The sequence below is a fragment of the Carassius carassius genome, chromosome 10, assembly GCF_963082965.1.
Source record: "Carassius carassius chromosome 10, fCarCar2.1, whole genome shotgun sequence".
Classification (NCBI taxonomy): Eukaryota; Metazoa; Chordata; class Actinopteri; order Cypriniformes; family Cyprinidae; genus Carassius; species Carassius carassius.
Window position 1 is genome coordinate 10515488 of NC_081764.1, and position 19343 is coordinate 10534830.

A 19343-nucleotide genomic window follows, 5' to 3' on the forward strand; every position below is an offset into this window, starting at 1 on the left:
TTAAAAAAAAAGGCAAAATGATTTAAAGATTTTTTATCTGATTTCCACACAGAATTCCTGATTGGCTGGCTGCCCTTGACCTTTGACCTACAATGAAGTAACATTCTATGTTCCACATTCCACAGTTATCTTTGTAGTCACTGAGAGGTTATGAACTGTTATATCAGTGTAACCGTCAGAACATTTTGAACATGGGAAATAGAAAGAGGAGATCAAAGGTGTGATTTTAGTCAAATCCAGATGACTATTGGGATCTTTTATAGGTGTGAGCACCACAACAGAATCCTCTGAAGGTCACAAGACCAGATCAAACATCATAAAATCACATACAGTATTACTGTATAATGCATTAATAGTATAATGACATTGTACCAATTCTATGATATTCTGTATCTCTTTTATTTCTCTTTGCAGTGCTGTTTTAAATGAACGTACAAAGCATGCTTAGTACCCTAAATGTGCCCCTCTATATTTCCAGACAATAGCCTATATGTTCCTGTGAGAGGACGTCGGAAACAGCTAATGGATAACCATAAGAGGCCCCTCTCTCTGCATCTTTTACTTCCGTTCATGCCTCTACGATCTTCCTTTCACTCCATCACATTTCTCTTCCTTTATCTCAACATGCATCATCAATCATTACAGCTCAGATCTTACACACACACACGCCTGCATACAAACACGACACATAACCTTTCTTCTCTCACTGTGTGCCACAGGGCTGAAATCCTCCTTGTGATCAGGCTAACACAATCAAACTTGTATGTTGTTTTTCTCTTATGCATACTCACACACAAGCACACAACGTTGTGCTCTGCCTTCTAGGCCTGAAACAGAAGCCTCTGCTATACTACTCAGGCAGACACACCCAAGTAAAACATGAACTCATCTCCTTACAAACCCAAATGTTATATTTTAAAAAAAGATTGGCCGTCATTGACGGCTCAACATTTCCATGACTTATTGCGGTAACTGTAGCGACCAGAAATCGCCTACTGCTATTAGGTTAAGTAGGATATTGGGTAGGCCATAAATTGTTTTGTGTTGTATTTATGAATTTCTTAAAGGAACAGCAAAAACACAAAAGTAAAATTCGTTCATTTCATATCTGTCATCAATTATTTATCCTTCCGGACCCTGTATGGTATTCTCAAAAAGAAAGAATGTTAGGGAAAAATAGCCTTGCCTCTTTCTTTTAAAAATTAATGGTGCATGAGGCTTTCATTCTTTTGTGTTCCAGAGAAGAAATAAAGTCATACTGGTTTGCAGCAACAGAATGAGCAAATGTAAAAAGTATTCCTTCAATACAGACTGAAGAGCCTGGCACACATTTCTTCTCGTTTATACACGAATACGATGCTCGACCTCATGCGGACAAACTGTTTACCTCGTTGGTGCCTCTGACGTCACGACACACCCCTCACGCGCGGGAGCGCGCGCAACCCTCGCATGTGAATGCAGTGGGATTCGTGCGTGCGTGTGAGTGAGTGAGTGAGTGTGTTTTGCTTGTGGAATGTGGGAGTTGTCCCCACGCGCTTTACGAACAACCGACCTGTCCAAACAGTGCGCGCGTGGCAGAGGATGTCACACCAACCAAAACAGCGGACGTACGCTCACAGCACAGTCTTTGATCCGTTATTGGAGGAAAATCCGCTGTACAGGGTAGAGTCGGGGCGGGGCGTAATTACACGGAGTCCCATCTATTTAGGGTCAAGTACAACATTTTTACAGTCCTAACAGCGTGGGTTCAAAGTTTGTTTTGTGCCCGGAAACTGCGAATCTCCCACAGGGCGCGGAGGAAGGGCTTTCAGAATCGACCGATATTTTTGTCGTAATATTTTGTCTTTAGTTAATCCCCAGATTCGCGATCAAATCTGCACGGGATGGATGACAAAACTGCAATAGCCAGCGTAATTCGTTAGCATCTCGTCGACTAGCTCCTCCAGAGGCTCGACCGCGAGGACGGGGCTGCGGTGCGGCTGGACGCGGAGCGAGGCGACCCTCTGCGGAGCTGCGAGGCGGTGGGCGTGTTTTCTCGGCGTGCTAGCATGTGAGCTGGCGCCAAGTTCTTGGCGTAAAAAAAGAAGAAAAAAACAAACAAACAAGATTTACAAGTTACGGGCTGAAGAGAAGCAGCAAAAGTCACATCTCGCTTGACCGGAAAAGTTGTACGCAGGTACGAAGCGAGCAGTTTACTCTAACACACACTTTTACTAAAGTGAACCTTGTGCGCACACTAATGCTATTCAAAACAAAAGCTCCTATTCTTCTAATGTTAGATAACCTACTCAAGTGACTACTGTTTTTTTAATTTATTTTTTTTATCTGGCAAATGAGATCAAGAGAGAGAGAGAGAGAGTTCGTGTGGTAGTTGCTGAGCTAAAACACGTTTGTCACTTTTAAAAACCTGTTTATTTAGTCGTTGTGTGTCTATGAAGTATCTGTCTCGTTGCACTGATTGAATGCAATTTAAACACCGACCGTGGCAAGTTATACAACGTGGAAAACTTTGCTTGCTGCAACTAGTTCTGAAGGATGACTTAAAGCGGCAAATTCGTGTTAATGAAGTAATGATTGTATTCAAAGCAATGTAAACGCGTGTAACGTGAATGGTGATGAGTTATCTTGATATAATCTTGCTGCGCATCGGCTCATCTGTTGCGGCAATTTCCAACTGCGACATCATCCAGCCACAGCGACAGTATCGCTTCTACACTTTTACCAGCACTTTTAAACTTACTGCTCTAGAGACTGAGCGAACTTCTCCAACCAAATACTGTTATGCCAGTTATGTACGTAACTAATTCAAAACAAAACGTGCAGTACGAGTGTAATGATTCAGGCTGGATATCTGTTATTTTTCTATGTGTGTTTGTGTTTGCCGTATCATTTTATGATAGCTTTCTTTGATATTACGTAACATTAATTAATTATATAATGTTTAATAGAGCATTCGTTAATATACATTACAATAGTTATAATGTAATTAAACTTTCATTCATATATTTTCACATATGTGCATATATTTAAATATACATAAAAACCTGATCTATTGTGCATTTGGTTATCTAATATTTAATTGTAAGGGAAAGTTATTGTTATTGTTTAAATTAGTTTTCTTGTATTTGTTGATCTTGTGCTGTAATAATAATAATAAACTTTATCATCCTTTTTGCAGTATGGTTGAAACAGTGCATATTAAGTATTTTACCTGATGCAGACCTGTGTGTTTTATAAAACCCGATGATGAAAGTAAAACTTTATAAATGCTTAATTTAAAACCTAATAAAATGTAATAACCCTGCTATATGAGGCAAATTAACCTACCAGTATTACTAATGTTGGTCATATAAGAGAAAGTGTGCGTGTCTCGGACCTGAAAGCACATTGTGCTGTTGGTATGTTGAGAATCTGTTGTAGTTTGCATTGTTTGTTTAACATGTCTGTTGAACTAAGCTAGGACTTTTTCCACTGTTCCTAATGGACTACTAGTTAGTGCATGTCGGACAAGCATGGTCAAAAGTAAATGACTGGTCATGTCCTCATTTTTTAGTTGTTTAGGTTGATGTCAGGTGACAGACCTTATGAATCAATGTAATAGTTACCCTTGTCCCATGTTGGATTGGCTAATACATTTTCTAATTTGAGTGGAAGTAGTATGAGATAGCCAACCATGTAACAAGATTACCCTGGAATGATTTTAAAACCCTCTTTCCCTTTTATTTAGTTCCATTTTCTTTCAAAAGTTTGGGGTCAATCTTTTTTTTTTCAAATAAATAAATGCGTTCTTAAGCAAGGACACATTTGATCAAAAGAGTCTTACAGAAGTTATCTATTTTAAATAAATACTTTTCTTTTGAACTTTATATTCATCAAAGAATCGTGAAAAAAGATGATTCTTTCCACAAAAAAAATTAAGCTGCATGAATGTTTTAAACATTGATAATTTGATTCCTGTAGAATCATGTGACACTGAAGACTGGAGTAATGACTGCTGAAAATTCAGCTTTGCCATCACAGGAATAATTATATTTTAAAATATATGAAAGTAGAAAACAGTTCTTTTAAATTGTTATAATATTTCATATTATTGGTTTTTGAGCATAATAAAATTCTTTTCAAAAACATAAAAAAATCTTACCAACCCCAAACCTTTGAACTATAATGCTCACTATATATGTACACATATAAAATTTTCCCCTCTCTCTTTATTTTTGTTAGTCTTTTTTTATTTTCAGTGCAGGATAAATAACTGAAAGTCAGTGGATTTGTTTTCTGCTGAGCTCCAGACGGTATAGGCTGCAGTAGCAAAATCTATATAGTCCTATACTGGATGTTTACATGTTCAAATACCCACGCACCTGCATGTGATGTCCATAACAGTGATTTACTCTGAGTCTGTGTAATGCTGGACTTTCTTTTGTGCATGTCTCGCTTTATGATATGTTCCTTTTGTTTAAAGGAACCGGATTGTGATGTTTAGGTTGTTATCATGGCGGTGCGCATTTCAGGGGCTGGAATGTGTGTGCCTGTGTGTAGTTTCTGTAACTCTAGGCAGAAGCTGTGAGGCCTTGACTGTGGCCCTGTAGAGAGGCCCATTGAAGGGGAAGTTGGCTCTGTATATGCGTGTATGTGTGTGTGTGTGCATGCAGACCACTGGGATTGGACACAGGGTAGAAAGACCCCCTGTACGGAAGGAGGGAAAAGGGAGGAAAGAGGAAGGAGGAGTCAGTAACACTTTTCTGGTCATGTGTGTGTTCTTGCCCCATGTTTTGCATGGAGTGAGTGATTGGTCGCGTTACGGCAAGGGTAACCAAAGACGAATACGTAAAAAGACTATTCACAGCTGAGAAAGGTTTCTATTTAGTAAACAGCCTAAATTTGACTCTTGTAATGTAACTTGTACAGTGTTGGCCTGATGTTTGTTTATTTACTGTGACTGATGTTTTACAGTGCTATCTTTGTCTTTGCATCTTTTTTTATGTAATATTTGTTTGCTTATGGTGAATTTAACAGTTCAGATATAACTGATGTTCAGTGTGAGGAGGTTTTTCAGCATGATGGAATGATAATGATTAATGTATGTCTTTACACAGCACATCTACAGCTACTATAGATTGGTACTATTTGCTTAGTGCTTGACATTGCTATATATGCCTTAGCTAAACCTATAAGGACTTAAGAGTCTTATAGACTGCAATGACACAGAAAATCTATGATCTTTTTTTGTTGTTGTTTGTTTAATTTCTTTCCATTGCATTGATTTCTGTAAGATCCTCTAGCAACTTTGGATAGTCCTTCAATATATAAGGGATAATATACAGTCAGCCAAGGTGATCAGGAAGTGGAAGGATCTTGTGTCACCCTAATTACATACTTGCCAAGTAAATACATAAATTATACTTATAAAGTTTAGTGGTCATTACACAAAAATAACTGACAGCAGGGTGTAATGATTGGCCAATCAGAGGTCGATGTTGCTCAGGCTCAATTTAGGTTCTCTTCACAATGTTTTTTATTCTTAACCTTTGATAATTCTGTTTTGTAGCTTATTTACCCCCAAATGGTACCTAATAGGACCTTAAAGGTGCGTGTTAGTACCTAAACTTTATATTTTGTACTATTGTAATATTTTGTAACTGGAGGGTAGCACTTCAGTGATGGCTTTGTGCCTTTTTTCTGAAACTGTTTAAGTAATGCTAAATAAATTAATACATTCTGAGATTAAAGTAAAATAAAAGTAGAGATGTTGCTGCAGTTTCCACTGTATTACAAGTATGGTTCAGCCTCATGTTGTTTCAGTCTGTGTAACTTACTTTCTTCAGTGGAACATAAAAGAAGATAATTAGAAGAATGTTGGTAACCAAACAGTTTTGTTTAACACTGATTTCCATTGTATGGTCAAAAATTTACATGCATTTCTCAAAATATTCTCTTGTGTGTTCCACAGAAGAAGGGATTTGACATGACATGTGGGTGAATACATGATGACCAAATATTCTTTTTTGGGTGAACTGTCCCTTAAGGTTGTGTTTACGTTGAAGCGATTTGTGGATGTGATGTTGGCCTACATGGATCGAATTAGTTTTTCTCTTGAATATTAGGCTACCGCATTTCTTGGGGTTAAATCAAAACCAGATTGATTTCAACACATATACCAGCTGTTCCAGCACCTTATGTTAATGTAAAAGCTGAACATCTACAGTAGTATAAACTATTACTTATACATTTACATAACGTGTAGATGTTTTGCCCTATGCAAATAGAAATCTCTGAAAGAATCCGATGGTAAAATGACTTTACCATGTCCTCATAGAGTGTAGCTTGGCATGAGTCTTAGTTTGTATTTGTGCGGTGTACTTGTGGAATTTTGTGTGTTGTGTGTGTGAGAGAGAGACTTTGTGTGTGAGTGTGTGGCAGTGTTATAATCTGGCAGTGTGTTCCAGTAGGGTTCGTGTGAGGACAGCAGCAGTTTCTGTGTGTTCTGGACCCGAACTAACGCAACTGGCTCTGCGCATTACACATACACTCATATTTCCGTAGCGTGTGTGTATGTTGGAAATGTGTAGGACTGTTTGTCTCGGAGTCTCTGTCTGTTTTTATGGGTCTGCTGATCGTTCTGCCTTTATAACTGTCAAAGCCAGTATGCTGGGTCACTCCAAGTGTGAGAACATTTCTACAGGGCTTTAGTATGTGATGTTGCATGTGTTCCTGTGTTTTCCACATGGTCTCCATGCCAGGCCTGGCATTCCTGCCGTGTGAGGCTGTCTCTGTCTGTTGTCATAGCTAATGAAGGTTTATGAAACCCTGACAGCATCTCTGTCCTGTCCTGCATACAGGCGGCCCTCGGCCTCTGCTGTAAGGGCTGTGGCGCTTTTCTCTGTTTACTTAATTTTATGACCTAATTATACCTAAAAGCCACACCAGTTACAAAGTCAACTCGCATTATGCAGTTACTAGAAGTTTTTATCGTGAAGGAACCTTAGTTACCCATGTCGATTGAAGTATCACTATAGCTACATGTTCTAGAGTTACTATAGCATGACCACTGTGTTACACAATAACCACTGGCAATATGTTATGGAATATGCTAACCTCTCTGGTTATCAGCAATGACTTTGCTCTCTGCATTTGTTTTCGAAAAAGGAGGCCAAAACCAATTCTCACCATATTTTCAAGCCGTTTTCAATTTCGATTAAAAGATAGCGATCATGCATGTTGCTTCGAAGGTGATCTTCTCCGCTGTAGTCATGCGGTACCTCTTGTTCTTTTATATGATAAACAGGCCATTACACTCACAACCAGGTCATTCTTCTGAAGAGGGACAGACTTTCTCGTACACCTTGGCCTACATACTTGTTAGTGCTATGTGATGCTTCAGTCAGTTCAATCATTAACTCTGAACTACCTTAAAGGCATCACGATCATATACATATAGTGAAGGTATAGTCAAAAGTGTCAAAGTGTCAGTCATGTTCAGACCTAAAATATCCCAGGTTTTCTCAGATTTCTTAGATGTTTTATGGCATCAGATAAAACGTTAACCTGACCGGCCAATTAAGAGGCATTTAAGATTTAAGAAGTCTTTTATCTCCGTCATGCTATGTGTGCGTTGATAACAAGAGCCATCGAAGCAAATAGTGGAAAAGGCGGGCATCTCAGTGTGCACACACAGTTAATGATTTTGGAGCCTTGTAAAAGCAAGGGCTAAGTTTACCTAACAATTGTTTCAAAACATCTGCATTTAGTGTACTTTTTAGAGGGATATTGTGTTTATTATATTATATGAATTAATTATGTATTCATGTTATGCTTATCAGGAAACTATTGATAAATGGATTTGTCCTTCAAATCATCTGTCTTTTTGTTAAATCTATGTTTTGCACTTTATGCTGTTCATTTTAGATTATTGAGTGTAATGCAGAGCATTGCTCTCATAATATTAGTTGATGAGGACTATATTGTATAGCAAGGCTAATCACTCATAGCTACAGCTCACTTCACTCACTTCACTACTACTTTATTATTTAACAGTTTTTTTTCCACACAGACTGTTGAGAAATTCGGTACAATCCAGAATAATGAAACTCAATGACTTTTTTCCTGCACTTGAGTGCACCAAAATGTGAATGCTTATGTAAGCAAGTATGAAGTAAAAGTGATCTAAAAAGTATGAGAATTGCATTACTTTCTTTGAAATAAATACTCTGTTTTATGTAAATAGTCTGTTTTATATTTTCTTATATAATGACATAGACATTTAAAGAGTATGTTTGCACACATGGTAAACATGTACTTCAAAGTTCTTTATTTATTAATTTAATGTTGATTTATTATTATTTGATTTACTTCGGCCCCCCTTTTTGAATCTTTCTGAATATTGACAAAACAATTATCATTACTGGAAAAGCCATGACAAATAGCAAAATCCATCTGCAGGTTACAGAAATATGCACGTAAGTGGTGCCATGTTTGTGGAAGACTGCCAACTAAATCTTCACAAACAGGGAAGGCAAATGTTTCACACATTTTGAATAGATGAATAAATGAACAGCCCAATTTAGATAAATGCATAATTATGTGCTGTGTGTTTTGAAATGTTTTTATTAGTGTGAGTTTTCTGTGTGCATTAGAGTAATTTGAGAACTTTCTCTTGAAGAGGTTACCTGTGTGTGTGTGTGTGTGTGTGCACGCTATATGAAGCTTTTCCTCACAACTTATTGAGTGAAAACAGGAAAACTGTGACATCACCCTCTATGCTGAGGAATGTTTATTTGGTTTGCACTGTTTCTGTTTGTACACATTGACTCCTGATGTTCCTGCGACCTTTCACATAGATCTCCACTTTATTGCTGATTCCATGTGTTACGACAGTGAAATGATTAATCACGTGCTTTTATCATATACACATTTATTGTGACAATATTCTTATCACCTGATGCTTTTGAGCTGTTTGAGTTGGTGTGTCACTTTGAGCTCTGCCTCATTTCAGCATGGCTGGTGTTCCTCATGGGTTTCTCAATGCTCAGTGGGGCTATATAATGATTTTATGTTTATTTTTTGCTGACCTTGTACTTTTTTTTCAAAAAAGGCTTTTGATGAAGATATTGAAGCTGACATCTGTTTGTTTTCATTTGCACGGTCTCCTACAACCACTCCAATCCTCCTGCCCTTCCTCGATGGTGTAGCACTGATAGCTAATTAATATTCCCTTCTATCTCGTATGCTCTTTATCAATGCGCATACATTAGTGATGCTTATATAAAGAACTCAGTTTTTTTTCCCCATTCAGTTTGTGATTCTGGCCTCATAGCTTTAATCAGAATGATTTATTGTTCTATTAAAGAATTGTTAATTATTCAACACTCGCTGAAGAACGTCAGTTATGATTTGTAGTTTTGTTGTTCTGTCGGTGTGTGCCGAAGAAAGGGATTGCCATTTTTTTTATTTTCTGCTTTATATACACTACCAGTCAAAAGTTTAGAATAATCCAAAAAATATATATAATTGTGTGTGCAAAAAGCAAAATTTTCAGCAGTCATTACTGAGTTTTTTTTTAATCAGTTTTATTATTGGTGCTCCATTATTAATAATGATTCTTCTTATCAAGGCTGAAAAATAGTTTATGATGCTTAATATACAGTATATGGTGATATGCTTGATACTTGGATATACATGATACTTTATATTTTTTTAAGGATTCCTTAATGAATAAAAGCTTAAAAGCATTTATTTGAAAAATAAATATTTTGTAATTTAATTGTGTTTACTGTCACTTTTTATCAATTTAATGCACCCTTGCTAAATAAAAGTATTACCCGTAATTCCTCAAATAAAAACCGGTAGCCTCTTATAGTGGCCGGGGGGGTTGGTCAACACAGACAAATAAAGGAGAAAATTTGTGCAGCAGAACCAGATAACGAACGTATTGTACACACCCACTGCCGGAGCGTTTCTCGTTATCGAGTCAAGAACCGGTTGCATCGGTTTTCGGATCACCAGTACCATAGACCAGTACACTGAATGAGAACCGTTTCTGTCGGACGTGTCCGTTTCGAGAACCGAGGAGCTGGTGATACTGCGCATGCGTGATTCAGCGTGAAGCAGACTGACACAGAGCGCGTCTGAACCAAAGACTGTATAAAAATATGGACGTAGTGTCCGTGACGTCACCCGTAGACTACTGAAGAGAGTTTTTGAAGCCTAAAGTGTGTAGAGCTGGCCTTCGCCATCTTGGCAGCGTGCACCGCGCGACTCTCTCAGACAATCAAAAATGGGCAAAAAGGCGGGAGCTAGTTGCTGTAGCCACGCCCACCTAGCGCGACGGCAGTGTCAGCAGCGGCAATCTCCCTGTCACTCAACCGAAGTGTCTGAACCGACTGACCGCTTGAGGCTGGCTGCAAAAGAGAGTCAGTCCCATAGACTCCCCATGTTAAAATGCCCAACTTTACAGCAGGAAAAAACATGTTTACAGCCTGGTTCAAAAAATGATTTTGGTCTAAATAGCTAATTTTGCCCTTCATGACAACTGTGAGGGGGTGAATTTTTTTATAACTCATCTGTTTAAATTATATTAAGACTTAAAGTTCTGCATAATTAAGGGCGTGGCCACTTGAGTGACAGGGAGATTGCCGCTGCTGACACTGCCGGCCCGCTAGGTGGGCGTGGCTACAGCAACTAGCTCCCGCCTTTTTGCCCATTTTTGATTGTCCGGGAGAGTCGCGCGGTGACGCGCTGCCAAGATGGCAACGGCCCGCTCTACACACTTTAGGCTTCAAAAACTCTCTTCAGTAGTCTACGGGTGACGTCACGGACACTACGTCCATATTTTTATACAGTCTATGGTTCAGACCCATGTTAAAATGCCCAACTGATTCTTTTGGTGATTGGTTGTGAACTGATTCTGTGCTAATGTTATAATCTCTGTCCACTGAAACGCTATCGCTTTTAATTTAAAATGGGTTATTTAAAACAATTACTTATCAAACAGATGGAATTAGAAATAAAGGCCTGCCTCTAATAAAAGCCTGCTTCAAATAAAAGCCTGTTACCTTCTGCAGTTCAGGTAAATAAAGGCCCCGGCTTTTATTTGAGGAATTACGGTAATATATCAATTCAGTATTGTCATCCCAGGAATAAATTACAATTTCAAATATATTCAACAAGAAAACGGTTCTTTTAGATTGTAATATTGTAATCTTATCTTCCTATCATCCCCATAACTGCACAACTCTGTATGTTTGATTCTGTTTCTCCTCCTCCTCCTTCGTCTCCTAGTGATGGAGTCAGCCGTTAGTACATCCACTCAAGTGCCAGATGAGTTTGACCGTAATGTTCCACGGATCTGTGGTGTGTGTGGAGACAAAGCCACTGGCTTTCATTTTAATGCGATGACCTGCGAGGGCTGCAAAGGCTTCTTCAGGTACACATGCATGCACTTTCTCTCATCCAATTAGATATTCGCACATTTACAACAACACATATTATCTGTAAACAATGTGATACTTGGCATACTATTTGTTTTTGCATGCATGTGCATTAGGCGCAGTATGAAGCGGAAGGCCAGTTTTACCTGTCCCTTTAATGGAAGCTGCACCATCACTAAAGATAACCGTCGCCACTGCCAGGCCTGCAGACTCAAGCGTTGCCTGGATATTGGCATGATGAAAGAGTGTGAGTTACTAGCCAACATGACACATCTCAGAACACTGATTACTGGGAGCCAAGATATACTTTGTTATATCATGTTTTAATTATAGTTTAGATTTTTATTAAACCTGGAGTTTCCGAAGCTTCCAAATGTTAGTTTTGTGATCTTGAAGGGCTCTGCAGGAATGGCATGCTATTTGTTATAGTTGTTCCAAACAAAAGCAAGTAAGATGATCCATTCACAAAAGACCCCGAAAGGCAGTTAGCAAAATGATACTTAGGATAAGAAAGTAGTTTCACTGTTTGTGAGCACATGATCCTGAGTGGCAGCTCTTTCGAATCATTTTGAAAGTGAAAGGTGCTTCATTGTGAAATATGGATTTTACAATGTTTGATCGCTCTTGTGTTTTGAAAGATCATCAGTGGAAATTATAGCTTGTATGTTATCACTTTTTTTAAACAAACATCACATGCAGAAAGATCAGATATATTTTAATAAAGTCATAAAAAGGCAATATTTGATGCAGTTGTTTTAATGTCCCTAACAATTGTAATAGCTATAAACCTGAATATTTCTTTATACCTAAAAAGTTTCATTTTAATTTTTATAATAATAATGCTTAGATTAATGGGGAGAAAGAGAAAGGGAGGAAGAGGAATATCCAGTAGAACAGAAAAAAAGATGTTTCATTTTTTTCAGACATTTTTGCAAGTAAAAATGGTCTGATGGAATTGCTCTCCCCTTTGTCAGTATCTATGAGACTGAATTAAATTAAAGCTATTGATTAAACTGAACTCCATCAAACTATACTAAAGTAAATTATAATGAATTATGGTTGTAATATAACACTGGAGAACAACATACGATTTTAGTTTCTCATTTTTTAAATCTGTATTTTACCTGTAATAAAATTATATTACATGGGCTTAGTAATAATACTCATCTGTCTTTTCCTTCAGTTATATTGACGGATGAGGAAGTTCAGAGGAAAAAGGAGCTGATCCAGAGGAGAAAAGATGAGGAGGCGCAGAGGGAGGCGCAGAAGCCCCGGCTTTCAGAGGAGCAGCGCAGCATCATTGATACGCTGGTGGAAGCGCATCACAAAACCTATGACGATTCCTACTCTGACTTCTCACGCTTCAGAGTAAACTTTTCATCAGATTTTTCTCTGTTCTCCTCCTCTCTTCGTTTTAAGATGTTTTTGAACAGTGGGCCCAGTGATGTTTTGGACACTTAAGTGATGCTTAATTTTGCCTGCATTAAGTATCAAACCAAATGGCATCTGTTTTTTTTTCAGTGTGTTCATTTGTTTATGTGTGTTTTGTGTTGCAGCCTCCAGTTAGAGAGGGTCCAGTTACACGTAGTGCCAGCCGAGCCGCGTCTCTTCATTCGCTATCAGATGCCTCGTCAGACTCCTTCAGCCACTCTCCAGGTGACACACACGCACATGCATATACACGCGAAACAAATGCACACAAACACTCATTTGTGTGTGTTAATCACCTGTAAAGTTTCTTCTGAGAAATGTTTTTCAGCCCAGTCTGAGACGCGGGCAGGCGTGAGTGTTTGTGTGTTAGAGGGTTGTGTGTCTAATATGCACAGCAGGCTCCATCCATCTCACCATGCCTGACGTCACAGGAGAGCCACTCTAATGACAAACAGACTATTCACATGCATACGTGTATACACACACACACAAACATATGGCTCATCCTGGAAGCAGCAAGTTGTTTTTGTAACTTTAAATATGACATTAATCATAAACTCTCTATTGGAGTGGGGGTATGACCATAATCTTACAGCTGGAAGCTGTAAGAAAAAGAAAAAATCTTTTTATGATTTTTTAAATAAATAATATTACCAGTTGGAAAACTCTGATTTTGATAATGAACAGTTCTGATTAATTTTCTGATTGCTGCAGATTTTATTAATCTTGAAAAGTTACAGTTTCAGGGTTAATTTTCTTTGTCTACTCACGTTGTTTTGCAGCTCTGATATGTTGACAGTGTTTGCTTTTCAGGCAAAGTGTAAATTAGAGAATTATTCTGCTATGTTAACAGCTTTGTTTATTGTTATGAAGGTGTTTGCAAGAGTGCAGAACACAGTACGCTGACAGTCAGTGAGGTTGTGCTGAGCTGCGGGCTCAACCTGTGTAAACATGCACGAAAGATGTCTTCAGAGATTTAAATTGCAAGCTTTAGTAAGCATTTATTAAAAAAAAACAAAAAACATCCAAATTAACAAATGCAGTTACAGTATTAAAATTTCCCCCATAAGTGTGGAGTCCTAATATATGACAGCAAATGTAATGTACACAAAATCTTTTCCACAGCATTTCCTTACAATTCACTAAACCATTAAAAACAGAAGTAGTTTGTTGTCTGGTTGTATTATATATGCATTTTGGCAGATTTTGAAATGGACACAAGGGGGAGATAATGCTTCTGTTAATCAGCTAAGTGGACACAGTTATCGGCCAGTGTCTCAAAATACTGTCAGAATTTTTTTCCTGGGCCATTGTTTCAGATTTTTACTTGCCTTACAGGCACTTTCACTAGCCCACCACAAAAACAGTTAATTTCATTCAATGCAAAGAACTACATACAGTCAAAATCAAGGAATGATTTTGAGTGAACATTAAAAATGATTTTGAATGTTTCTGAGTTCATTATCGATCCAGAAATATTAATACTGATGTGAGAATCGAAAGTATCGATGCTCAAATAAAGATATTGATATTAAGGTGTGTTTTTTTTTTTAACCAGTGATTTTGTTTCTTTAACAAAAAGTATAATGCAAACAGTATGTTAGCGAATAATTGAGTAGGATAGAACTATGTGCTATTTTCTAGAACTATAAGTGGGTATCATTTCACATTTTACATACATGTAAAAGTTCAGTTTAGAAGTATCGTATCACTATTGATATCAATGATACTGTTCTTTAAAAGTATTCTTTTAAAGTATCGAAAACAAAATTCAGTGGTATCGTCCATCCCTAGTGTTCAGAAAATGCTGGAAGAATTCCAGTGTACTTGTTACAATAATTGTTGAGTTTGAAAGATTACTTAGATAAAGCAAAGCATTGATCTTTTTGATGTTGTTGTTTTTTCTCTCTTTCTGTTTCTCTCTCTCTCTCTCTCTCTCTCTCTGTGTCTTCACATCTGTAGAGTCAGGAGATCGTAAGATGAATCTGAGTAATCTGTTGATGATGTATCAGGAGCAGGGTTTGAGCTCCAGTCCAGACTCAAAGGAGGATGAGGGCACTGGTCTATCCATGCTTCCTCACCTGGCTGACCTGGTTTCCTACAGCATTCAGAAGGTCATCGGCTTTGCCAAGATGATTCCTGGATTCAGGTAAAAAAAAAAAAAAAAAAAAAAAAACCTTTATTCTTGAATTCATTTTATTTGGAATGGCAGGAGCATGGATTTACTGAATTGCAATTTGAAGAAATTCAGAACCAGTCAGTCACCAGAAGGAATTCAGTTTTGCAAAAAAAAAAAAAAATTACTGCAGTAATTTCGATTTTAAATACATATATCTGAATTTAGTAGTGCTTTGAATTTTGCAGATTTGAATTTTACTGTACAGCATTGAAAAATATGTACTAGTCTTCAAAAACTCTATAAAAACAATATTGAATAAAGTCTAAATGGGACATGATATTCAAATGCTCAGTTCAGCTGAATGGAACTGTTCTTAAAGAATTAATTCACCCAAAAAATTTGCTGAAATTGCTCACCCTCAGGGCGTTCAAGATGTAGGTGTCTTTTTCCTTCATTGGAACAGTAAAGAAGATTTTTAGCTGAAACCATGGTCCTTGGTGATTCATAAAATGCAGTTCAGTGGCTGCCACTGATTAAGGCTAGTTTTCAGTGTTTTACTTTATTATTGGGTGCTTTAATAATATAATTGCGTATAAATTATGTCATTAGCTGATTACATAGACAAATTGATGAATCAGTTATTTGAACCAGTTCATTGAAACAAACTGTCTGTGGGCTATAGATAATCATGTTGTAAATAATGTTCAGTTTCTTGCCCTGACCGATCGTTTTTCTTCAATATATCTTCAGGAGCCACAGTTATTGTTTTTGTTGCCTGTATATGTTTTATTATTTTTATTCTTAAAGTGACGGTAGCCATTCACTTGCATTTTATGGTTTCCAACGACCATTTTTCAGCTACAGATCTTTTTCATCTGAAGACAAATAGTCCCCTACATCTCAAAAGCCCTGAGGTTGAGTAAATTTACAGCAATTAATAATAATTTTTTTTGTTTGGTGAACTTAACTAAAATTTGTGTAGGTCTTTCTTGAGCAAGGATGATCTCTACATTTCTTTAATCCATTTTTGTGGTGCTTGTTTGTGGAAAGTTCCACCTTTTTCACAAGAGTATAATGTTAACATGCCTAACATCGATTTAATTGCCTCAGGAACATAAAAATATGTTTGACCTTATAGACTGTCACTCTCTGTACATTTTTCTTTCCTGCCTCTGAGTACTTCCATGTATTTCCCAGCTTCCTCAGAATGTGCGCACATACATATGCATGATGGACTGCATGTTGCTGTGGTAACCATAGGAGTGTCATGTTATCTGCACTGAATGCACCCACTCCTTCTGCATCTGCCATTCACAGAATCCAGCATGAGCCAACATTTGATGTGTGTGCATTTGTGTCTGTTTGTGTGTCTCAGGGAGCTGACAGCTGAAGATCAGATTGCTTTGCTTAAGTCCAGTGCTATAGAAGTGATCATGCTCAGGTCCAACCAGTCTTTCAGTCTGGAGGACATGAGCTGGAGCTGTGGAGGACCCGAGTTTAAATACTGCGTCAATGATGTCACGAAAGGTACACGCAAACAGACAAACATTGTTTCATGCAGTGGCTGCAGTTTTGTTATTGTTTATTAAAACTAAATTAAAAATCATTTTCATTCATTGAAATAAAGTTGAACTAAAAATTACAAACTTCTATGAAAATTAGAAATGTTGCCTTGGCAACTAACTGAAAATAAAATATGTTTGATGTACTAAAATGAATAAAATTGAACTGAATTGAAATGAAACTGAAAATAAAAAATAAAAGGTAAATCAAAAATATTGATAAATAAGCACATAAACATACACAAATAACGCTGAATACTTACATATTATATCAAAGTTTACTTGGTTACATTTGTATTTTATTTGATGTCAGCAGTGGGTTTGGTGATTATTTTTTTTTTTCATAATTGTTCTTTTTATCCCAATTTGATGCATGAAGATAATGACGAATAATTTTTTTACAGCAGTCATCTAGGCTAATGTTTTCAATTGTTAATTTATTCTAGTTCAGTAAATTAATTTTGAATGTTTAAACTGTATATGTACAAATTAACATTAGAAATTTGCATAAAGCATATAGCATATAGGCAAATACATGAAAGTATTGATTATTATTGTTTCCTAGTATAATTAATTAGAATAATTACTGTATAATAAGGATCTACTATTAATTAATAAGTCATTATAAAACAATAGACATGGTTTTCAAAAATGAAATAAAAATATTTTTTATCACTTTCTGGTTATCAGACTTTGTGACCAAGGTCCATAGTCAATGTGATGAACAACACCTGTAGTTGGTCTCATGAGCCTAATGTAGTTGGTAATAATGAGCCTAATGGAATCATCCTGATTTTGTGTATGTTTGGGGGCACAGCTGGACACACTCTGGATCTGTTAGAGCCTCTGGTGAAGTTTCAGGTGGGCTTGAAAAAGCTCAGCCTACATGAGGAGGAACATGTGCTGCTGATGGCCATTTGCCTGCTGTCTCCAGGTCAGCGTGTATCCCATGTACAGACTGAGACGTCATCCGTAAAACAAGTCTGTGCTAGCAAACAGGAATCTCACTTGTCTGTGTTTGTGTGCTCGTAGACCGGCCTGGGGTGCAGGACCATGAGCGAGTGGAAGCGTTGCAGGACAGGTTATCTGAGGTTCTGCAGGCGTATATCCGTGCGCATCACCCGGGGGGGCGTCTGCTCTACGCTAAGATGATCCAGAAGCTGGCGGACCTTCGCAGCCTGAACGAAGAGCACTCCAAACAGTACCGCTCCCTTTCTTTCCAGCCCGAACACAGCCTGCAGCTGACCCCTTTGGTGCTGGAGGTGTTCGGCGGACAGGTCACTTAACAACTTCACCCAAGTCGGAGCAAGACATGCGGGTCAGACGGCGTGGATTAGAGGATTGTGGAGTGGAGTGAATGTAAGGATAATCACCTTAAAATGCATACAGTTTCCAGGACGAAGTTTGTGAGTGGTGTGTTTGTGTGTGTGTGTGTGTGTGTAAGTGTATCCCTCATCATTTACAGATCGTCTAGGGAGTGCCATAGATGTTGTATGTAAGGAAGACATTCTCATGAGAATGTAATATGGTCATGGTGTTTATCACTGTGGCAACTCATTACAGTATATTTTACTGTAGTATCAATAACCAACAATTATACTGCATGTGCAGGATGAGTGTGTGAGCGTGCGGTCCTGTTCTAAACCTCTGCATGGTCCCCAAAGCGCTGTCCACTACTGCTGATGTCCTGTCTCTTCACCTCCTGCCTTTAAATGCACAGGGTTAAAAGTACTAATGCAAGCACACAGCTCTAACTCACCCCTCGCCTGGCCATTTAACCAAACGGCAGCTCCGCCCCATTTTCCTCAGCCTCCAGAGCTATGATAGGTCGCTGAACAATGGCTGTCTTCTCTCCTGTTATTTGCCTGTGCTGTGATTGGCCAATAACCTCACGCCTCCGCAAAGTGGTCAGTGCAGCATTAGCACTCACCACACAGCTAACCTGTAAATAAGACTAGGTATCTATATTCCTAACTTTTCAAATCAGTGTAAATAGAGTTTGATTATAAGCGCTTCTTGTGGCTAATGGTAGAATCTAGCAGAGGGAGACCCTGAAGCCCTGGCTGGTTATAATGAATAAGTAAACAAAGAGTATGATCTAACTGTGCTTTTATGAAAACATGCAGGAAGTGGAATCATGAATTACGTTTTAAAAAACAGCTTTACCTCCATTCTTTACTGTCGTAAAGTCCAAATCTTCCATTCTATCATAATTTTTTTCAACTAAAAATTAGTTCAACTAACTAAATTTTGTTGTTGTTGTTGTTTCAACATTTTACCCTTCGTTAGCCATCATATTTTCTTATGGATATCATCCATATTACAATTATGTATTATTTACATTTTAAATAATATATATTTTTCTCTTCATATGACATGAATGAGGTTTCACATTATGGTATTCAAAAATTGTGGGAAAACATTCTTAATAAATAAAATTAATTGGAATACTTCAAAATGAAAATCATAGTTTCATAGTCCGTAGTGAATTATGACCCATGAACTATGGTGTCTTTCTGACAGGTTGTGGGAGATTCATTTAATAACTGTTTGTTTTGCTTTGGGAGATAATACTAACTTATTTGGTTCTCATGTTTTTAAAAGTAACTGTAAGCAGCATGCTGGGTAATTTATGAATTTTTGTCATCTGTAACTGTGGTGTTACATGCTTCTAGGGTATATTTGATATTTTGTTGGCACAGGGCAGTTCTTCAAAGCATATTCTGATTACAGCATAACACAACTCAAAACGTTCTTCTCTTAGGCTGGTTGTTTTTATCTAAACACCAATTATGTTGTTATCTA

At 37.6% G+C, this 19343-nt stretch overlaps 1 protein-coding gene across 1 annotated transcript; it reads left to right on the forward strand.

The window, feature by feature from the left end:
- The first annotated feature begins 1221 nt into the window (after positions 1 to 1221).
- On the forward strand, positions 1222 to 18726 carry LOC132151761 (vitamin D3 receptor B-like). The gene is made up of 9 exons (XM_059560112.1): positions 1222 to 2176; positions 11278 to 11422; positions 11543 to 11673; positions 12610 to 12794; positions 12983 to 13082; positions 14820 to 15006; positions 16352 to 16503; positions 17356 to 17472; positions 17571 to 18726. Exons 2-9 carry the CDS (start codon positions 11280 to 11282, stop codon positions 17822 to 17824), a joined length of 1269 nt encoding a protein of 422 aa, XP_059416095.1. The 5' UTR covers positions 1222 to 2176; positions 11278 to 11279; the 3' UTR covers positions 17825 to 18726.
- The last annotated feature ends 617 nt before the right edge of the window (positions 18727 to 19343 follow it).